Source organism: Eschrichtius robustus, chromosome 4 (assembly GCF_028021215.1).
Source record: "Eschrichtius robustus isolate mEscRob2 chromosome 4, mEscRob2.pri, whole genome shotgun sequence".
Classification (NCBI taxonomy): domain Eukaryota; kingdom Metazoa; phylum Chordata; class Mammalia; order Artiodactyla; family Eschrichtiidae; genus Eschrichtius; species Eschrichtius robustus.
Genome location: NC_090827.1, coordinates 35,838,979 through 35,863,249, shown reverse-complemented (window position 1 = coordinate 35,863,249; position 24,271 = coordinate 35,838,979). Strand labels below are relative to the sequence as shown.

The following is a 24,271-nucleotide window of genomic DNA, read 5'->3' as shown; positions in this document are numbered from 1 at the left end:
GTGGCTTCTCTTGTTGCGGAGCACAGGCTCTAGGTGCACAGGCTTCAGTACTTGTGGCACGCGGGCTCAGTAGTTGTGGCACACGGGCTCTAGAGCGCAGGCTTAGTAATTGTGGCGCACGGGCTTAGTTGCTCCGCAGCATGTGGGATCCTCCCGGACCAGGGCTCGAGCCCGTGTCCGCTGCATTGATAGGTGGATTCCTAACCACTGTACCACCAGGGAAGCCCTCTAATATTCTTTATAGCACCAAATGTTTCTGTGAATTTGCTCAAATTGAGTATCTTCTATTGCTTTACTGAGTAGCATAATTTGACTGGTGCCATACTGATGTCAGTAACAGGGTAGGAATCAGTGCCAGTTCACATTCTTTCATGCTGTGGGGCTTGGCAGAGGACAACACATAGAAGTCACTGGTCCCCTGAAGTTGCCCCACTGCTCTGACATCTTGGAGGTGCAGAAGAGAACAATGGTTGACACTACCAGAAGAATGGTGGGAATCACTTAAAAATGTGTTGGGTATGAAAGTCATGAAATTCATCATTGTGCTGTCACACATTTTACTTCTGTGATTTTCAGCTTTGTGTTCATCAGTGAAATATAGTTATATGATTATCATTTTGCATGTTACGAATGACTGAATACTCTTTATTAATGAGTAACAGCATGAGAAAGTTAGTTGTTTAACCTTTACTTAACCTTACTTCTCTATGGTCAGATATTTTTCAGTTCAAGTCAGCAGACAGTTGCTGAAATCTGTAACACTGTTAGAGATTAAAAAATAAAAAAGACACACAGACCTTGTTGTCAAGGAGTTCACGATCTAATGGAGGAATTATATCTTTAAATTAGTCATTATTATACAATGTAATAATTTATAACTTTTATTTCGTGCTTACTAAGAGAGGTTCTGTTGTAAGTACTTCACATGTATAAAATAAACAACTGTCTCAGTAAAGTCTCTAAAAATCGTATGAAGTATTTACTATTATTTTTTATCATTTTCCAAATGAGGAAACTGTAGTACAGACAGATTAAGCAATTTGGCAGATATCACCTAATAAGTGGGAATGCTGGGATTCAAGGCAGTCAGGCTTTCACTAGGTCATACTGCTTCCCCCTAAGCATGAGCTCAGTGCAGTAGTGGGCCAAAGGAGAAAGTGATTGACGCTGCTTCAGAGGATCAGAAAAGTCTTCATGGAGATGATGCGTATCTGGCATGATGGGGCAAGGTAGAATTTCACTGGGGAAGGACATAAAGGCAAGAGGAACAGTATGTGCAAAGGTGTATAGCTTAGCAAAGCATGGTTCTTTCAAAGAATTGTGAGTAGCCAGTAAGACTAGAACAGAGGGAAGTGGCATAGGTGAAACTAGCTAGTTAGGAAGAGGCCTGATCATAGGGGGCTTTATTAAACAGTTCATACCTGGGAGTTCCCTGGTGGCCTAGTGGTTAGGATTCTGGGCTTTCACTGCTGCGGCCTGGGTTCAATCCCTGGTCAGGGAACTGAGATCCCACAAGCTGCGCAGCGTGGCCAAAAATATAAAATATAAAATTAAAAAAAAAAAGTTCATACTTTATTGTACAGAGAGTATGAGCCATTGAACAATTTAAAGTAGCAGAATGAAACAGTGTTTGTTCACATTTGAGAATTGTGAAGGATGGACTGAAGTGAGGCAAGATTAGAGGTAAAGAAATGAGTTAGGAGATATGCAGTAATTCAGGTGAGCACTGATATAAGGGAGAATTTTAATAAACTTTCAAAATGTTAGTATCAGTCTTTGGGAGATACAGATGTACCTCACTGCTACAGTATGGTTGGTGGTAGATGGCTTTGCAAAATTATTATTTTATCTTTGGAAATACTGGTTCAATATTTCACTCAGATTAAAGTTGAAATGTATTTAGTAGATTCAGCTTAATTGAATACACATCAGAAAACAATACCACCGTTCAGCACAATTGTCAGTCTCTGCCCAAGAGACTGGAAAAACTAAAGGTCAGATTTGTGTGGTTGCTGGCATTAAAACAGAGTCTTATTATAATAATTTAATCATTTAATTTCATAAGCATCAAATTCATACCATGTTGGGAAAGAAAATTAGGGGAAAAATAAGTACATTTTCTATGTTTGACTCTATATGTGATGTTTTATAAGCCAACAAAAATAAGGGATTTGATGAGGCTGTATTTTGTGAATATCTAGAACATAACTTTCCACTTGACCCATATCTTCTACCAAGACATTGCCTTTATGAGTTAATTTTGAGAGGCATAATTGGGTGGTGTAAGTTCTATTTTTCTTAAAAAAAAAAAAAAAAAAACTGACTAAATTTTTATTTTTTTTTCATGCTATAACTGACAGTTATGATCATTGAGTTAAAGAATTTCTGAGTTGAATAGCAGTATGTGCTTTGGAGAAAATAAAACAGCAATATAATAAATAGATCAAGGAGGGCCTCTGGTGGGAAGTGAAATTTGCGCTGACATGTAAATGCTAAGAAGAATCCACTATGCAAAGATTTCAGAGAAGAACCTTCCTGACACAGGGAACACCTAGTTCAAAGGCTCTAAGCTAACTGGTTTGGCATGTTTGAAGTTCAGAAAGAAGGCTAGTGTGGCTGGAGAGTTGTAAGGAGGTAAAGTGGTAGAAGATGACATTGGAGATATAATTAGACATGGGTCAGATTATGTGAACTCTGGTAGGCCTTGGAAAAGAATTTGAATTTTAAGTACAAAGAGAAATCACTGGAGGTATTAAGCAGGGGAGCGAGATGATCTGATACAGAATTTTTAAAAGATGTTTAGGTTAACTTAGTTATTATATGCGTTAATAAATATTTCATGATTTAATATATATAAAATGCTTAGAAATGTGCATGGCACATATTAAATGTGATATCAGTGTTTGCTATTATTATTAATTTATTGATATGGGTTAATCTTTCAGATATGTTAAATGAAAAGAAAAATGCAAAGTGTAGAAGTATGTATAATATGCCATCATTTGTGTAGAGAGGAAAAAAGAATATATATATATATATATAATTTGCTTACATCTGTGCAAGGGTATGTAAGATACTGATAACTTGGATTATATTTGGAGAAGGGAACTAGGTGCTGGGGGGAGAGAGACTTCACCATGTTCTTTTTTGTACCTTGTGAATTTGATCTAAAGTGAATATACTACTTAGTCAAAAAATAAAACATAAATCTGTTTTGCTTAAATTTTTTGAAAAATCCACACTTTACTTTTTTAATTAGTATAAATTATTATGATTTTAATCAGGAAAAACAATACTGGATAGTTTTCCGTTATCTGGAATGGCTGGATGATATAGGATTCCAGGTAAATTTGCTGAGGAGCAAAGAGTAGGTGGATTCAGTCTTTTACAATGTAAAAGGGTTGTGTGAAGAACACTTAACAAAGGCCATCATAGGAGGTAAGGCAGCTGACTGAGAAATGTTGAGTGTGATGAGAATTCAGGAGAGCTTCTACTTCATGAAGTACAAAAGTGGTTAAAGGGGATTCCACAGTGATTTTCTTGGTGACCTTAACTAAAAGGGCAGTGGCTGTACTGGTTCTAAGGCAAGGGGGGCATCCCTATGTCACAGGGGCCAGTTGCTGGCTATGATACCCTATGGGTCAATGGTGGGCCCCATGTTTTTGGGTGAGTAACTCAAGGGCATTCTCTTCCCCTTTTCATATACAAAAAGGAAAAAGGGAATCTGATAATTGGGATGCCCAAAGGCAGGTGGGTTTATCAAACTCTCCTTTAAGGCCTTGATGGCCATGTCCTCCTGTTCTCATAAAATTGGGTCAGGGCTGTTATCATTAAGTGAAACATATAGAGGCTTTGGCCATAAAAGAGAAATTTGGAGTCCAATTTTAGCAATAGCCAACTAGCCCGAGAAAACCTTGAAGTTGGCACTTAAGGGTTTTGGGAAACTTAGGACACCATGAAATCTATTGGGATCTAGGTGTAGCCCTTGTTCTGATATCAGATGCCCTAAATATCAAACCTGAATTTGGGCCAACTGCAATTTTTCTTTGGCAATCTTATGTCCCTTTAAGGCTGAAAGCTTTAGCAGGTGGATGCTGTTTTCCTTTGAGGAAGCTGAGAAGGAGAACAAAGAAGCAAATCATTCACATATTGCCACAAAGTAGAACCCCTAGGGAATTTTATATGTCCAAATCAGCTTTTAGCATTTGTGAGAAAACAGAAGGACTCTCAGTAAAACCCTGAGGCATTACTATCTAGGTGAATTGTATTTCTTCCCAAGTGAAGGGAAAAAGGTATGGGCTTCAAGTGGAATACTAAAGAATGGACTGCTAAATCAATTACAGTTAAGAATTTACTCATGGTAGCAATGGGCATTAGTAACATATGAGGTTTAGGAATAACAGGGTGTCCAGGGATAAATAACAATGTTGTTTATTGCTGGTAGGTCCACCCTTAGGTTTTCTCACCAGTAAAATGGGAGCGTTACAGGGACTAGTAAACGGGATAATGAGGCCTTGAGCCTTGTAATCTTATATTATGGGCTTTATGGCTTGAAAGACTTTTTTTTTTTTTTTTTTAAGAAGGAACAAATACTTTTTTTTTTATTTTTTTTTTAATTTATTTATTCATTCATTTATGGCTGTGCTGGGTCCTCGTTTCTGCGCGAGGGCTTTCTCTAGTTGTGGCAAGCGGGGGCCACCCTTCATCACGGTGCGCGGGCCTCTCACTGTAGCGGCCTCTCTTGTTGCGGAGCACAGGCTCCAGACGCGCAGGCTCAGTAATTGTGGCTCACGGGCACAGCCGCTCCGCGGCATGTGGGATCCCCCCAGACCAGGGCTCGAACCCGCGCCCCCCGCATTGGCAGGCAGACTCTCAACCGCTGCGCCACCAGGGAAGCCCTGAAAGACTTTTTTACTTATAAGGTATTGATTAATTCCAGGAAGAGGTTTTGAGGGGTCTGTTTGAATCTTGATGGGGGGTGTGCTGTGAATTTTGTTAATGTCAGTTGGAGATTTTGCCCATAAGGTGGGTGGTAGCTGATAATAGGGACAAATGATCAGTGTTTCTGGAATCTGCTCTAGTACCATCAAAGATGGAACAAATAAAAGATGTCAGAGGGTCATTTAGTTCACCTGGTTGTTTATTCTGATGACTACTGTCAGTTTCTAAAATTATTTCCCCCCTTTGGGAGAAATTCTGGCATGATAATTCTCTAAGAAGTTTCAGCCTAATAAATGAATAGGGGTGGAGGAACTGAGGGAAAAAAAAAGTGTCTAACTCTCAAAGGGCCTAAACAAAAGGGAACACATTCGAGACAGGAACCTCTTGAGGATCGTTAGAGAGTCCCACTATTTGAACTGTTTTAGTTCTCTGAGGCAGGGGCTGTTTTATAGTAGTGGGGTGTAGAGTGTGGCTCCAGTGTCAGGACTGGAAGAGATTCCTTCTCAGTCTGGAGAAATGTTTCTCCAAACTGATTGAGAGGATTGGGAAGAGCCCCTATAGTTCTTCAGAGCCCTGTCATTGAGAATTGGGAGGACGTTGGAAAGGCTGGTTAGAGGGCTGAAGGCACCCAAAACGCTTAAATTTGTAACTGTTTTTTCCAGTGTCCTGACTCTTCACAGTAATAGTAGAAACTAGGAGGGTTTTGGTTCTGTTTAGGAGTCTTCATTTGCTGGAATTGAAAATTAAGAATTTAGGCAGTCTTCCTTTGAGGTGACTCATCTAAAATGCAAGAGAACTGGTTTACCAGGTTAACTAAATCTGGAGTGAGCATAGTTTCCCATTCCATCCTGGTCCTTTTTATTAGACGGGAAAGGTCCCAGTTCAGCCCATTAACAAACATAGTTAAAAACGACCTGGGTGGAATCAATATCTGAAGGAAGACCAGAATTTTCTTCAAAAACAATTAGAAGTTGATTGTAATAATCATAAACAGGTTCATCAGACTTTTGTATGCAAGTCTGAATTTTGTTCCAATCAACAGACTTTGGAAAAGCCTCAGGAATTGCTCGATGAAGTTGCCTAGCGATTGTTCAAGCCTGGTCATATGATAATAAGTTGGTGGACTGGTCTCCCAGTTGTAATTCTAGAGAACATTCAGGATTTTTCCAGTTAGCAGTTTTCAGTTGCCGGGCCTGGCTGTCACCAAAAAGCTATGAACTAGTTGATAGGAGTCAGAGAAACCAGGTTGATAAGTTTTAATGACTGTATTAAATTCCCTAGCAAATGTGTGAGGATCTTCAGTTACTTTGGGAAAATTTTGAATATGGCTTGCAGTTCAGTTTTGGTCCAGGGAAATAAGAAATTAAGGGTCTAGCCTCTGGATCCTTAGAAGGCTTAATATTAAAGGGGCAGGTTCTGACAAGTTCAGAGGAAAAGGGAGTTGGGAAAGTTTAAGAGAAAAGGGGAAGGTTGGTGAGAGAATTAGTATGGGGGAATTGAAGGAATAGAGGAGGCGTGGGCAGCACAGAAGGGAAGGAGGAAGATGGCGCCAGAGGTGGAGTCTGGCCACCAGCAGCCGAGGGAGGGAGAGAAGACAATGCCTGAGGTGGCGCCTAAGACAGCCAAGGAAGAAGAGCCTGAGGCTCCAGGAGCCATTGTATCTTTCTTTAATTATTTGTTCGCCTCAGTTAATCTTAAAATTTTATTTTGCAGAGAGGCAATTTTAGACCCCTGATAATGTTGAGAAGCTTCAAAATACCAATCAAAATAAGCATTTCACTCAGTTCTGGAAATTTTTGAGCTGTTGTAGTCCAATTCAGTTCTAAGGAAATTAAGTTAGGGATTTCAAAAGTTCTTTGTAATAACCATTTATATTCTAAATTGCCTTTGGTCAAGTTGGTCCATTTAGTTAGAAATGTGCCTGAGGGGATTAAGGTTTTACTGAGCTCTGACCGCCACAGCAACAGTCAGCTCTACCCACCACCAGAGCCTCCCATCAAGCCTCTTAGATAGCCTCAACCACCAGAGGGCAGACAGCAGAAGCAAGAAAAACTACAATCCTGCAGCCTGTGGACCAAAAACCACAGTTACAGAAAGATAGAGAAGATGAAAAGGCAGAGGGCTATGTACCAGATAAAGGAACAAGAAAAAACCCCAGAAAAACAACTAAATGAAGTGGAGATAGGCAACCTTCCAGAAAAAGAATTCAGAATAATGATAGTGAAGATGATCCAGGACCTCGGAATAAGAATGGAGGCAAAGATTGAGAAGATGCAAGAAATGATTAACAAAGACCTAGAAGAATTAAAGAACAAACAAACAGAGATGACCAATACAATAACTGAAATGAAAACTACACTAGAAGGAATCAACAGCAGAATAACTGAGGCAGAAGAACGGATAAGTGACCTGGAAGACAGAATGGTGGAATTCACTGCTGCGGAACAGACTAAAGAAAAAAGAATGAAAAGAAATGAAGACAGCCTGAGACCTCTGGGACAACATTAAACGCAACAACATTCGCATTATAGGGGTCCCAGAAGGAGAAGAGAGAGAGAAAGGACCAGAGAAAATATTTGAAGAGATTATAGTCGAAAACTTCCCTAACACGGGAAAGGAAATAGCCACCCAAGTCCAGGAAGCACAGAGAGTCCCATACAGAATAAACCCAAGGAGAAACATGCCGAGACACATAGTAATCAAAGTGGCAAAAATTAAAGACAAAGAAAAATTATTGAAAGCAGCAAGGGAAAAACGACAAATAGCATACAAGGGAACTCCCATAAGGTTAACAGCTGATTTCTCAGCAGAAACTCTGCAAGCCAGAAGAGAGTGGCATGATATACTTAAAGTGATGAAAGGGAAGAACCTACAACCAAGATTACTCTACCCAGCAAGGATCTCATTTAGATTTGATGGAGAAATCAAAAGCTTTACAGACAAGCAAAAGCTAAGAGAATTCAGCACCACCAAACCAGCTCTACAACAAATGCTAAAGGAACTTCTCTAAGTGGGAAACACAAGAGAAGAAAAGGACCTACAAAAACAAACCCAAAACAATTAAGAAAATGGTCATAGGAACATACATATCGATAATTACCTTAAACGTGAATGGATTAAATGCCCCAACCAAAAGACATAGACTGGCCAAATGGATACAAAAACAAGACCCATATATATGCTGTCTACAAGAGACCCACTTTAGACCTAGGGACACATACAGACTGAAAGTGAGGGGATGGAAAAAGATATTCCATGCAAATGGAAATCAAAAGAAAGCTGGAGTAGCTATACTCATATCAGGTAAAATAGACTTTAAAATAAAGAATGTTACAAGAGACAAGGAAGGACACTGCATAATGATCCAGGGATCAATCCAAGAAGAAGATATAACAATTATATATGCACCCAACATAGGAGCACCTCAATACATAAGGCAACTGCTAACAGCTATAAAAGAGGAAATCGACAGTAACACAATCATAGTGGGGGACTTTAACACCTCACTAACACCAATGGACAGATCATCCAAAATGAAAATAAATAAGGAAACAGAAGCTTTAAATGACACAATAGACCAGATAGATTTAATTGCTACATATAGGACATTCCATCCAAAAACAGCAGATTACACGTTCTTCTCAAGTGCGCACGGAACATTCTCCAGGATAGATCACATCTTGGGTCACAAATCAAGCCTCAGTAAATTTAAGAAAATTGAAATCATATCAAGCATCTTTTCTGACCACAACGCTATGAGATTAGAAATGAATTACAGGGAAAAAAACATAAAAAAGACAAACACATGGAGGCTAAACAATACGTTACTAAATAACCAAGAGATCACTGAAGAAATCAAAGAGGAAATAAAAAAATACCTAGAGACAAATGACAATGAAAACACGACGACCCAAAACCTATGGGATGCAGCAAAAGCAGTTCTAAGAGGGAAGTTTATAGCTATACAAGCCTACCTAAAGAAACAAGAAAAATCTCAAGTAAACAATCTAACCTTACACCTAAAGAAACTAGAGAAAGAAGAACAAACAAAACCCAAAGTTAGCAGAAGGAAAGAAATCATAAAGATCAGAGCAGAAATAAATGAAATAGAAACAAAGAAAACAATAGCAAAGATCAATAAAACTAAAAGTTGGTTCTTTGAGAAGATAAGCAAAATTGATAAGCCATTAGCCAGACTCATCAAGAAAAAGAGGGAGAGGACTCAAATCAATAAAATCAGAAATGAAAAAGGAGAAGTTACAGCAGACACCGCAGAAATACAAAGTATCCTAAGAGACTACTACAAGCAACTTTATGCCAATAAAATGGACAACCTGGAAGAAATGGACAAATTCCTAGAAAGGTATAACCTTCCAAGACTGAACCAGGAAGAAACAGAAAATATGAACAGACCAATCACAAGTAATGAAATTGAAACTGTGATTAAAAATCTTCTAAGAAACAAAAGTCCAGGACCAGATGGCTTCACAGGTGAATTCTATCAAACATTTAGAGAAGAGCTAACACCCATCCTTCTCAAACTCTTCCAAAAAACTGCAGAGGAAGGAACACTCCCAAACTCATTCTATGAGGCCACCATCACCCTGGTACCAAAACCAGACAAAGACACTACCAGAAAAGAAAATTACAGACCAATATCCCTGATGAATATAGATGCAAAAATCCTCAACAAAATACTAGCAAACAGAATCCAACAACACATTAAAAGGATCATACACCACGATCAAGTGGGATTTATCCCAGGGATGCAAGGATTCTTCAATATACGCAAATCAATCAATGTGATACACCATATTAACAAATTGAAGAAGAAAAACCATATGATCATCTCAATAGATGCAGAAAAAGCTTTTGACAAAATTCAACACCCATTTATGATAAAAACTCTCCAGAAAGTGGGCATAGAGGGAACCTACCTCAACATAATAAAGGCCATATATGACAAACCCACAGCAAACATCATTCTCAATGGTGAAAAACTGAAAGCATTTCCTCTAAGATCAGGAACGAGACAAGGATGTCCACTCTCACCACTATTATTCAACGTAGTTCTGGAAGTCCTAGCCACGGCAGTCAGAGAAGAAAAAGAAATAAAAGGAATACAAATTGGAAAAGAAGAAGTAAAACTGTCACTGTTTGCGGATGACATGATACTATACATAGAGAATCCTAAAACTGCCACCAGAAAACTGCTAGAGCTAATCAATGAATATGGTAAAGTTGCAGGATACAAAATTAATGCACAGAAATCTCTTGCATTCCTATATACACTAATGATGAAAAATCTGAAAGAGAAATTAAGGAAACACTCCCATTTACCATTGCAACAAAAAGAATAAATTACCTAGGAATAAACCTACCTAGGGAGACAAAAGACCTGTATGCAGAAAACTATAAGACACTGATGAAAGAAATTAAAGATGATACCAACAGATGGAGAGATATACCATGTTCTTGGATTGGAAGAATCAACATTGTGAAAATGAGTATACTACCCAAAGCAATCTACAGATTCAATGCAATCCCTATCAAATTACCAATGGCATTTTTTACGGAGCTAGAACAAATCATCTTAAAATTTGTATGGAGACACAAAAGACCCCGAATAGCCAAAGCAGTCTTGAGGGAAAAAAATGGAGCTGGAGGAATCAGACTCCCTGACTTCAGACTCTACTACAAAGCTACAGTAATCAAGAAAATATGGTACTGGCACAAAAACAGAAACATAGATCAATGGAACAAGATAGAAAGCCCGGAGATTAACCCACGCACCTATGGTCAACTGATCTATGACAAAGGAGGCAAAGATATACAATGGAGAAAAGACAGTCTCTTCAATAAGTGGTGCTGGGAAAACTGGACAGCTACATGTAAAAGAATGAAATTAGAATACTCCCTAACACCATACACAAAAATAAACTCAAAATGGATTAGAGACCTAAATATAAGACTGGACACTATAAAACTCTTAAGAGGAAAACATAGGAAGAACACTCTTTGACATAAATCACAGCAAGATCTTTTTTGATCCACCTCCTAGAGTAATGGAAATAAAAACAAAAATAAACAAGTGGGACCTAATGAAACTTCAAAGCTTTTGCACAGCAAAGGAAACCATAAACAAGACGAAAAGACAACCCTCAGAATGGGAGAAAATATTTGCAAATGAATCAACGGACAAAGGATTAATCTCCAAAATATATAAACAGCTCATTCAGCTCAATATCAAAGAAACAAACACCCCAATCCAAAAATGGGCAGAAGACCTAAATAGACATTTCTCCAAAGAAGACATACAGACGGCCACGAAGCACATGAAAAGATGCTCAACATCACTAATTATTAGAGAAATGCAAATCAAAACTACAATGAGGTATCACCTCACTCCTGTTAGAATGGGCATCATCAGAAAATCTACAAACAACAAATGCTGGAGAGGGTGTGGAGAAAAGGGAACCCTCTTGCACTGTTGGTGGGAATGTAAATTGATACAGCCACTATGGAGAACAATATGGAGGTTCCTTAAAAAACTAAAAATAGAATTACCATATGACCCAGCAATCCCACTACTGGGCATATACCCAGAGAAAACCGTAATTCAAAAAGACACATGCACCCGAATGTTCATTGCAGCACTATTTACAATAGCCAGGTCATGGAAGCAACCTAAATGCCCATCAGCAGACGAATGGATAAAGAAGTTGTGGTACATATATACAATAGAATATTGCTCAGCCATAAAAAGGAACGAAATTGAGTCATTTGTTGAGACGTGGATGGATCTAGAGACTGTCATACAGAGTGAAGTAAGTCAGAAAGAGAAAAACAAATATCGTATATTAATGCATGTATGTGGAACCTAGAAAAATGGTACAGATGAGCCAGTTTGCAGGGCAGAAGTTGAGACACAGATGTAGAGAATGGACATATGGACCCCAAGGGGGGAAAACTGCGGTGGGGTGGGGATGGTGGTGTGCTGAATTGGGCGATTGGGATTGACATGTATACACTGATGTGTATAAAATTGATGCCTAATAAGAACCTGCAGTATAAAAAAACAAACAAAACAACTAATACTAAACTTTCATTGGGTTATTTGTATGGAAATATGTTAATATAAATGTTTCAGACATTACATGAAATTTCTAAAAATCTTATATTTGTGTATGGAAATATGTATGGAAATATGTCAATATAAATGTTTCAGACATTACAAAAAAACAAAGAAAAGAAATGTGCCTGAGGAAGGACCTTGGCTTTTAAACAAATCATCTGGAGTCCTCCTAGGGGGTGGGTACCCTCAAAATGTTTAGATAACTAGGATCCTATTTCTCAGAAGTTTTTCTCTGGAATAAAAGAACAATTTCCAAACAGCTTACAGCACAAACTGCTCAATTCAAACAGCTTGCTGGCTAATCCCAGCCAGTTCGAAAGAGACAGCTTGGTTTTAGAAGGAGCCAGGCCAAAGACTTTTACAGCCAATTTCCATAGGACAGCCCCTTCCAAAGGAGTAGGATGAAGAAAACTAGAACAGTTTCAGAGAAACAGCCCCTGTTCCCGAATGAATGGGCCAAAGGTGTTTTCAGTCAGATTTGGTTGAAACAGTCTGACCTCAAAATTAGACTGACCTGCCAAATGAGTACTCATATACAAAACAAAGCCTTAACCAAAAAGATGAAACCTTAAAATAGATCCAGAATAAAGCCTGGAGAGCTTCAAATGCAAAGAGGGCGTGTGCTCAGATCCAAGAGAAAGACTTAACTTTCAAACTGCAGGGTCAGTGAGAAAGCAGTGAGTGACAGTGGGTTCAATGGTGGGTACTGCACCTGTTTGCTTACCAGCCTTGGAACCACTGGGGGTCTTCTCTGGTCCTCGTAGAGGCCACCAACATGTTGATCTGAAATAAATAGTCTGCCAGATATTTTTCCAGCAAAGATGGGTTTACTTAGGATCAGCAGAGAATTGCAATTCAGAGTCTGCAACCATGGCAAGCCAAGTGCAAGTTTCCACACTGAAGGGAAGTAGCACGCTTTTACAGAGAGGAAAAGGAAGTTGGGAGGGCTATAGTAAACAGAGAGGCCATGGCTTTTCATTGGCTGAGTCCTTGCCAAGAAAGGAGACTTTCTTCTTCTTCTTGGGCTCTGTTATGGTCACAGGGTATGAGAACTTCCCCTTCTGGTCTCCCAAATCTATTTAATTGAGATTTCTGTTTATTAATTTTTTATGCTTCTGAGAAGTGAGGTCTGGTTAAGAGGATTGAAGAATTTTGGTTAATTTAAATTTCACAGTACTCACTATCCTCTTTATCAAACTTTCTGGACAAATATATGTGGTAATTTTGTATTTTGAATATATGGCTCTTTCTTTATCGTGAGAATTTATTGTCACTTGTGGTGTTTTCAGGATTTGGAGTGGATCAGTTACGAGATGACAATCTAGAAACTTATTGGCAGTCAGATGGCTCCCAGCCTCATTTAGTGAACATCCAATTCAGGTAATACATTTTTGAATTTTTCAATTTGTATAGGTTATAAGTAGACAAAGAAATTGATTTTATTTACATAAAATTTAAAGGAATATAGAAATTATATTGAAGTGCACTTAACTCTGCTTTTTTAAGCCTTAGAGATTACTTTTCGACTCAACTAGATAAGTGTTTTAACTTTATTGTCTTATCCTTTATAAATTCTTTTTTTATTTAATCAACATTTTTTTGTTGAAGTGTACTTGATTTACAATGTTATGTTAATTTCTGTTGGACAGCAAAGTGATTCAGTTATACATATATATACATTCTTTTTTTCAAATATTCTTTTCCATTATGGTTTATCATAGGATACTGAATATAGTTCTCTGTGCTATACAGTAGGACCTTGTGTTTCCTTTATGAATTCTTTGTGGTACTTTACACAGTTCCTTTTATGTAGATATTTCTCATATATACTTTTCAATATGATTTATTTCAGAAAAGTATGCTTTGCTTATCACCCAATGCAATGCCTTAATGCATTGCGTTAAGTACACCAGGAGTGATGATAAAAAATTTATTCTAACTTATTACCTCTAAGGACACTTTCAGTTTTGAAATGCTTACTTTTGGGGGGAAATGGAAAACAGCCATATGTTTGTCGTTTGCTTTGAATTTATTGACAGATGGAAACCAGTTAACTTGCTTATCTTGCCCCATTTACACCATCTATTTTAACATTCTGTAGCATTGTTTTTCTGGTTTGTTTTTATTGTCCTAGGATACAGGTCAGCACATTTCTTATGAAAAAGCCCAATAGTAAATATTTTAGGCCTTGTGTGCTAGCTGGTCTCTGTTGCAGCTACTCATTAATGTCATTATAGCATGAAAGCAGCTGTAGGCAATGCATAATGACTGAATTTAGCTGTTCTAATTAAACTTTATCTTACAGATGTAGGTGGTGGGCAGGTTTCAGCCAGTTGGCTGTAGTATGCCAGTTCCTGTCCTAGGGTATTAAATATGTATACACCAGAAATGAAGATAACAGCTAATATTTTTTTAAAGACTTTAAATACCAGATATTTTGCTAAATGCTTTCCCTATGTATTTCATTTAACCTTTACAGCTATTTTTATCTTTATTTTGTAGTCTTAGAAGCAGAGATTTAGATAAATCTCTTATAACTTGCTCTCGGTATCTCATATAAGTTGAATCATAAAATATTAGTCCTTTTGTCTCTAGCTTAACTTAGCATAATGTTTTCATGGTCCAGCCATGTTGTAGCATACATCAGAATTTCATTCCTTTTTAAGTCTGAATAATATTCCATCGTATGTATATAGCACATTTTGTTTATTATCAATGGACATTTGGATTGTTTCCATCTTACGGCTATTGTGACTAATGCTGCTATGAACATGATGGACAAATATCTATCTGAGTCCTGGCTTTCAGTTCTTTTGCACATATACCCAGAAGTAGAATTGCTGGATCAAATGGTGATTCTATGTTTAATTTTTCAAAATACCACCATACTGTTTTCCACAGCAGCTGCACCATTTTACATCCTGAACAGCAACATACAAGAGTTCTGATTTTTCCACATCCGTACCAACACTTGTTTTCTATTTTTTGATAATAGCCATTGTAATGGGTGTGAAGTGGTATCTCATGGTTTTGATTTGCATTTCTCTAACGATTAGTGATGTTGAGCCTCTTTTCACGTGCTTATTGGCCATTTGATATCTTTTTTGGAGAAATGACTAAGTCCTTTGCCCATTTTTGAATTGGGTGTTTTGGTTTTTTGTTGATTTTTAGGAGTCCTGTATATATTTTGGATATTAGTCCCTTATCAGATATGTGATTTCCAAATATTTTCTCCCATTCTGTGGATTGCCTTTTTATAAAAGTGCTTAATTTTGATGAACTCATTTTGTCTATTTTTTATGCCTTTGTTGTCATATATCCTTGTTTAGTTTTTAAATCCTTTTTTAGAAGTTACTGGTTTTGAGTTACTAATATTTTGTTGAAAAATTTTATGTTTATATTCTTGAGGGATATTAGTTTATCATTTTCATTTATTATAACATCTGAGTCTGATTTTGTTACTGGGTAATATTGGCCTGATAAAATGAGTTGGGAAGTGTTTCTGCCTCTATTTTTCTTTTTCTTTTTTTTTTAACCATTTTTTAAAAATTGAAGTATAGTTAATTTACAATGTTGTGTTAGCTTCGGGTGTACAGCAAAGTGATTCGGTTTTACATATATACATATATATATATATATATATATATATATATATATATATATATATATACTTTTTCAGATTCTTTTCCATTATAGGTTATTACAAGACATTGAATATACTCTGTGTTATACTGTAGGTCCTTGTTTATCTATTTTATACATAGTAGTGTATATATGTTAATCCCAAACTCCTAATATATCTGCCCTCCCCTCCCCCCGACCCCACTATCCCCTCTGGTAACCATAAGTTTGTTTTCTATGTCGGTAAGTCTATTTGTTTTGTAAATAAGTTCATTTATATCATTTTTAAGATTCCACATATAAGTGATATCATATGATCTTTGTCTGACTTACTTCCCTTAATATAATAATCTCTAGGTCTATCCATGTTGCTGCAAATGGCATTATTTCATTCTTTTTTTTTTAACTTTGGGTTTATTTATTTATTTATTTATGGCTGTGTTGGGTCTTCGTTTCTGTGTGAGGGCTTTCTCTAGTTGCGGCAAGCGGGGGCCACTCTTCATCGCGGTGCGCCGGCCTCTCGTTATCGCGGCCTCTCTTGTTGCGGAGCACAGGCTCCAGACGCGCAGGCTCAGTAATTGTGGCTCACGGGCCTAGTTGCTCCGCGGCATGTGGGATCTTCCCAGACCAGGGCTCGAACCTGTGTCCCCTGCGTTGGCAGGCAGATTCTCAACCACTGCGCCACCAGGGAAGCCCTATTTCATTCTTCTTTATGGCTGACTAATTTTCCATTGTGTATATATACCACATCTTCTTTATCCATTCATCTGTCTTTAGATATTTAGGTGGCTTCCATGTCTTGGCTATTGTAAATAGTGCTGCAATGAACATTGGGATGAATGTATCTTTTTGAATTACAGTTTTCTGCAGATATATGCCCAGAAGTGAGATCGCTGGATCATATGGTAACTCTATTTTTAGCTCTTTAAGGAACCTCCATACTGTTTTCCATAGTGGCTGCACCAATTTACATTCCCACCAACCACATAGGAGGGTTCCTTTTCCTACACACCCTCTCCAGCATTTATTATTTGTAGATTTTTCTAAATATGGCCATTCCAACTGGTATAAGGTGATACCTTATTGTAGTTTTGATTTGCGTTTCTGTAATAATTAGCGATATTGAGGATCTTTTCATGTGCCTGTTGGGTATCTGTGTGTCTTCTTTGGAGAAATATCTGTTTAGGTCTTATGCTCATTTTTTGATTGGGTTGTTTTTTTTTGATATTAAGCCATATGAACTGTTTGTATATTTTGGAAGTTAATCCCTTGTTGGTAGCATCATTTGCAAATGTTTTCTCCCAGTCTGTAGGTTGTCTTTTCATTTTTTACATGGTTTCCTTTGCTGTGCAAAAGCTTTTAAGTTTAATTAGGTCCCTTTTGTTTATTTTTGTTTTTATTTCCATTACTCGAGGAGATGGATCCAAAAAAATCTTGCTGCGACGTATATCAAAGAGTGTTCTACCTATGTTTTCCTCTAGGAGTTGTACAGTATCTGGTCTTACATTTAAGTCTTTAATCCATTTTGAGTTTATTTTTGTGTATGGTGTTAGAGAATAGTCTAGTTTCATTCTTTTACATGTAACTGTCCAGTTTTCCCAGCACCACTTATCTTTTCTCCATTGTATATTCTTGCCTCCTTTGTCGCAGATTAATTGACCATAAGTGCATGGGTTTATTTCTGGGCTTTCTATCCTGTTCCATTGATCTATATGTTGATTTTTGTGCCAGTACCATACTATTTTGATGACTGTAGCTTTGTAGTATAGTCTGAAGTCAGAGAGTGTGATTTCTCCAGCTCCATTCTTCTTTCTCAAGATTGTTTTGTCTATTCGGGGTCTTTTGTGTTTCCATGCATGTTTTAAAATTTTTTGTTCCAGTTCTGTAAAAAATGCCATTGGTAATTTGATAGGGATTGCACTGAATCTGTAGATTGCCTTGGGTAGTATGGTAGTTTTAACAATATTGATTCTTACAATCCAAGATATCTTTCCATCTGTTTGTGTTGTCTTCAGTTTCTTTCATTAGCATCTTATAGTTTTTGGAGTATAGGTCTTTTGCCTCCTTAGGTAGGTTTATTCCTAGGTATTTTATTCTTTTTAATGCGATGGTAAATGGAATTGTTTCCTTAATTTCTCTTTCTGATCTTTTGTTGTTAGTGTATAGGAATGCAAGAGATTTCTGTGTATTAATTTGGTATGCAGCAACTTTACTGAATTCATTGATTAGCCCTAGTAGTTTTCTGGTAGTGTCTTTGGGATTTTCTATATATAGCATCATGTCATCTGCAAACAGTGACAATTTTACTTCTTCTTTTCCAATTTGTATTCCTTTTATTTCTTTTTCTTCTCTGATTGCTGTGGCCAGGACTTCCAAAACTATGTTGAATAAAGGTGGTGAGAGTGGGCATCCTTGTCTTGTTCCTGATCTTAAAAGCTTTTAGCTTTTTACCATTGAGTAGGATGTTAGCTGTGGGTTTATCATATATGACCTTTATTACATTTAGGTATGTTCCCTCTATGCCCACTTTCTGAGGAGTTTTTATCATAAATGGTTGTTGAATTTTATCAAAAGCTTTTTGGCATCTATTAAGATGATCATATGGTTTTTATTGTTCAATTTGTTAATGTGATGTATTACATTAATTTGTGGATATTGAAAAATCCTTGCATCCCTGAGATAAATCCCACTTGATCATGGTGTATGATCCTTTTAATGTATTGTTGGATTCTCTTTGCTAGTATTTTGTTGAGGATTTTTGCATCTATGTTCATTAGTGATATTGGCCTGTAATTTTCCTTTATTGTGGTATCTTTGTCCAGTTTTGGTATCAGAGTGATGGTGTCCTCATAGAATGAGTTTGGAAGTATTCCTTCCTCTGCAATTTTTTGGAATAGTTTCAGAAAGGTGAGTGTTAACTCTTCTCCAGATGTTTGGTAGAATTCACGTATGCAGCCATCTGGTCCTAGACTTTTGCTTGTTGGGAGTTTTTAAATTACTGATTCAATTTCAGTACTGGTAATTGGTCTGTTCATATTTTCTATTTCTTCTTGGTTCAGTCTTGGGAGATTGTACCTTTCTAAGAATTTGTTCATTTCTTCTAGGTTGTCCATTTTATTGGTGTATAGTTGCTTGTAGTAGTAGTCTCTTATGATTCTTTGTATTTTGTGGTGTCAGTTGTAACTTTTCCTTTTTCATTTCTGATTTTATTGATTTGGGCCCTCTCCCTTTTTTTCTTGATGAGTCTGGCTAAAGGTTTATCAATTTAGTTTATCTTTTCACAGAACCTGTTTTTAGTTTCATTCATCTTTTCTATTGTGTTTTTTTAGTCTAAAAGGATTCATATAGAATCACTATTATTTCTTGCTTAGGTATTTGATAAAATTCACCATTGAAGCTGTCTGTTCCCAGAGTTTTCTTTGTGTGAAGTTGTTGGGTTTTTTAATTAAACATACAACATCTTATTTCTTTAATTGATTTTCTATTCTTGAATCAGTTTTTTTTTTGCCATAGCACAGATTTTCTCTTTCATTACCAATTTTTCTCCCATGTTCATTGAGTCATTTCTCCCCCAAGAAAAATACAGTTTTTTTATGCCTCAGTTGTCAGCAGATTTTTTTATTTTTTATTTTTTTAATTTAATTTTTATTTTATATTGGGGTATAGTTGATTTACAATGTTGTGTTAGTTTCAGGTGTACAGTTAAGTGATTCAGTTATAAATATATATATATATCCATTCTTTTTCAGATTCTTTTCCCATATAGGTTATTACAGAATATTGAGTAGAGTTCCCTGTGCTATACAGTAGATCCTTGCTGATTATCTATTTTATTGAATCAGTTTTGATAATTTGTTTTTTTCAAAGAACTTGTCCATTTTATCAAAATTATCTAATTTATTGGCCCAAGTTGTTACTAGTATTCAGTTATTACAGTATTGTGATTTATAAGAAGAATACATGGTTATTCAGATGTCTCATATATAGTTGGTCTTCATTCATAGTTCCTGGCTCACAGCTCCCTGAACCCTTGGAATTTCCTGAATTTTAAGAGCAATGGGATAATATTTGACTTCTTGCTCTCAGGCTCTTGAAAACACTTTAGGGAAGGTGACTTTTGGATTCTACTCAAGGGTGGGGGCTGGTTGTGGGGAGAACTAGCCATGTGATTAGCAGGTTGGAACTTTCAGTTCCACCCCCTGCTTTCCAGGGAAGCGAGACAATGTTTTCCAGTATGCTCACATTATTATTTCCTATTGCATATGCTCTTCTTCAGCTTTGGTACTACTTAATCAAGAGACGACATCTATGTCTCCCCTCTTGAAACTGGTCAGGCCTTTGTGGATTTCTTGTCTAATAGAGTATGGATGTTATGATACTGTTATTTCTAAGGCTTGATCATAAAAGGCAATCTGCCTTGTTCTCTCTCATTTATGTGATTCTCTCCCTTGATACCCATCTACCATGCTGTGAGAAAACCCACATCAAATGGAGAAGCCCATAAAAAAAATGAATCAAAACCCAAGTTCTCAGCTAGGCTCCAGCTGACAAGTGTCACCAGCTTGCCACCGTATTAGTGAGCCATCTTGGAAGCAGGTCCTTCACCTCTCAAGTTAAGTAGCCATACCCAATGCTGTGTGGAGCCTTCCCTTCTGGGCCCTGCCCAAATTCCAAATTCATAAACAAAATAATGATTATTTTTTTAAGCCACTAAGTTTTGAGGTGGCTTGTTATATACCTATAGGTAGATATTTATGTTTTCTCTTTTTAAATTATTATTTTTTAATTCCATCATCTCTGTCTTTTCTATATCTGTCTTAATTGACTGATTTTTCCTCATTATGGGTTATATTTTTCTGATTCTTTGTAGTAATTTTTGATTAGATGCCGGGTATAGTAAATTTTACCATGTTGAGCGTTGGATTTTGTTTTTTAAAGACGATTAGACTTTGTTCTGGCAGGCAGGTAAGTTCTTAAGAATCAACTTGATCTTTTTGAGGCTTCATTTTAAGTCCCTTTACTGTGGTCTAGAGTACCTTTTACTCTAGGGTGGAAGTCAGCAAACTTTTTGTAATGGAGTAGATAGTAAATATTTTAGGCCTCGCAAACTATGTTTTAAGCTGTGGCAACTGCTCAGCTTTGCTGTTGTAGTGCAAGGGCAGCTATGGACAGTATGTAAGTGAATGCCTGTTGCTTTGTTTCAATATTACTTTTTTTACAGAAATAAGTGGTCAGTCACATTTGCCCTCTTAGCTGTGGCTTGCTGATCCCTGCTCAAGGGCAGCAAGCCTCCAATTTTTTTTGGTTTCAGTACCACTTTAAACTTTTATTGAGGTCTCCAAAGACCTTCTGTTTATTTTTTTATATCCTCTCAGTATTTACCATATTGGAAATTATAGCTGAGGAATTTTAAAGTATCTATATATTCATCTAAAGTTAAATAATTAACCTATTATGTTAACATAAATAACATTTTTAGATGAAAAATAACTGTCTCTTCCAAAACAAAAAATAGTGAGAAGAGTGTTATTGTTTTACTTTTTTTGTGAATCTCTTTAGTGTCTGGCTTCAGAGGAGACAGCTGGAGTCACACATATGCTTCTTCATTAAATCTTTTACAGTATCCCGTGTCAGATCACATCTGGAAAACTCCACTGTATACTCATAAAAGAATGATTCTGAAAAAGGCAAGTAACATCTTAGTGTTATTAGGAAAATAGTTGTGACCTTGTTGATGCCCTGAAAGGATCTTGAAATCCCCTACAGATCCCCCATAGATCCCCAGACCACTCTTTAAGATCATTTCTCTTGGGCAAGATTAGCCTCATGGAATACAAAGGCTTGATCCTTCTGGGATCTCAAATGAATGTCCTAGACATTTTAGGAGCTATTTGGATTCTCCACTTTGGTTATTGGGAACTCTAATGTTTGCTTACTCTGTGCAAGCTCTGGGAATTGTTTGGCTTACTGTTTCTCAGTAATTGTTCTTCCCCCAGCAACTGTTCTTTGCATGTCTTTGTGGAGTTTCACCCTATCTATGCCTGTATAGATTGGTGTTCAAAGACTCAAGGGGACTCCAGGCAGATTTTTGGAGTTTTTTCTCAGTATAGCTCCTTCCTCAGTTCAGTGAGACTGCAAGATTCTTTTAGGCTTTTCTCTGCCTGCATAGCAGTTGGGAAATTGCCATCAGTCAGAAAGCCCAGTTATTCATAGGGCTCACCTCATTCGTTTCCTTTCTCTCAGGACTTACAGGCCTTTGCGTCTTGTCATTCAGTGTCTGCAGGCGATTGTTTCATATATGTTGTCTGGTATTCTAGTTGTTTAGGGTGGGAGGGAAAGTCCTGTAGCACAATGTATGTGCTTCCTTCCCACATGCATTGCCACTGGACAAGCAGCATGATTTCCTAAGCAATAGTATTTTTAAAATTTACCACGAGATAAAATTTATAAGTAATTTTAAAAGGCTTTATGGAGTAACAGTTTTAACTTTATGGGAGGTCACTGTTTCCTTTGCAAATCTAATGAAACTACATATATAGCATAAGTTATACATAAGATTTCTGGGGCTACATAGACCCGAGGGTAAGAAACCATGATGTAGCTCAAATTTAAAGAATTATAAACATCTACATGTTACTGTTAAATGGTGTCAATGACAATGCTGGATAAGCTAAGTACAATTAATTAATAGGAAGGTGATAGTAGTTAAGATCATATGAGGCAGGCAGACACATGCGTAAACTACAACACTGCCCACCTACTAGCTTTGTGACCTTAAGCCAGTTATTAACCGGAGTGTTACTTTTTTTTTTTAATCAGTAAATAGAGGTGATAATAGTTCCTATATCACAAGGTTAAGGAGTCAATGAGATAATACATATAAAGCATTTCTTCTGGGCCAGACACAGAGTATTCACTTATTCACTTGCTATTTCTGCTGTTGCTGTTGTGTTTATAATCATTAGTGTTATTATTATTCTTTGCCTTTCTAACCTAACCCTGTTTATCTTTAGGTTCAGCGACTAAGTTATCCTGAATTTAATAACTTAGAGATGAAATTATTCTGAGCAAAAAGTTTGGTCCTTTAGATTTGCTTTTGTTTAAAAAAAAAAAGAAAGAAATCCTTAAGGGTAATCTTCATGATCTTTGATCTCTCCATGATAAGAAAGACCTTTCACTGCCTGTTTATGGCTGGTGCATCAGGGAAAAGATCTTTCGTATGCCCTTCAAAATTTCCGCTTCTTCCTTGCGCTTCCCCTCCTGTCTCCTTCCTGGCGCAGCAGACAGAGAACGATGTCAGTTTGATACCGCTGGCCTCTTTTGAAAATCTGGTAATGGTATTTATCCTGTCAGCAATTCCTGAGTATTTAGCATTTTACATCTTGATCTGTCTTTATTATTTGAGGAAAAGTCCTTAACTTTCCCCATTCCTTTCTGGTGAAAAGCTTGAGCTATAGAAGTTTGGTCCCCTCACTAAGAGCTATAGATCCCCTGCTGTTTTTATAGACTGACTTTTGACACAGGCTACTTCTGTTCAAGGAGCTCGTTATTAAGTGAGTGCCAGTTTATATCAGATCTTAACTTTTAAAAGCACATTTAAGTAGACTTCTTTCTGGTTTTTTTGGTTGATATTTAAATTGTCCATTTTTTCCCCCTAATGACCACAATAATACATGCTTATTTTAAAACATTAATCAGAAAATATAGAAATCATAAAGAAGAAAATAAGTTTCACAGCATCAAAATAGTTACTTTTACTATTTTTGTATGATACTATCTAGGCCTTTTTCTATACATATGTAGGTTTATATGACTTTAAAAATTTTTTTGTTTTTCCCAAAATGCGATCCTTTTTTATATTCTGTTTTGTAATCTGCTTTTTTTCCCTACTGTAACTACATATCTATGTGTATCTTAAATAGTTGTGTAGTACTTCATTAAATTGGGTATATTGTAATCTGTTTAATTCTGTATTGAGATGATATTTAGGTTGTTTATAATTTTTCAGTAATTTAACTGCAGAACAATAAAGATTTCTCTTCATCTGCTTTAGAGTAGTTGTGTTATTATTGTCTTTTTGAATTTGTGAGTCAAAGGCTTTGTACCTACTAAATGGCTATGGAAGTACCTTTTTCTAATCAAATTTGGGTATTATCAGTTATTTTCATATTTCCCAATATGATAAAAGACTAATGTCTATGTATGTTTTAATTTCTCTTTCTTTGATTATTGGAGATTGAACATATTTTCATGTTTTCTGGCCACTTGCAGTTTTCTGAGATCAATTTTTGTTATGTATTCTTTGCTTATTTTTCTAAGATATGTATGTTTTAAAAGCAGTAGAATTTTATTTCTTGCATTAAGTAATAAGATTATACTTTCTGTTTCTGTTTTTTTAAACATTTTTCTTTTTGCTAGAATTAGTTTCTCACTTAGCTAGTTATTTTCAAGTATTAACATAGGAAATTAAGTAATTAACTACTAACTAGTAAAGAAAAACAAGCTTGTTAGAATAATTTCTTTGTCTAAAATACAAACGAGGAGAACTGAAAACTCTTATTGCTTGTTTGCGGT

At 36.6% G+C, this 24,271-nt stretch overlaps 1 protein-coding gene across 3 annotated transcripts in view; it reads left to right on the top strand.

Moving 5' to 3' along the window:
- The window catches only part of ANAPC10 (anaphase promoting complex subunit 10), a 79,372-nt gene that overhangs the window by 9,715 nt on the left and 45,386 nt on the right, over positions 1-24,271 (top strand). For all 3 annotated transcript variants that reach the window (XM_068542564.1, XM_068542563.1, XM_068542565.1), the window contains exon 3: positions 13,366-13,456. In XM_068542564.1, coding sequence (XP_068398665.1) covers positions 13,366-13,456 — 91 coding nt within the window. The remainder of the gene's footprint in view (positions 1-13,365; positions 13,457-24,271) is intronic.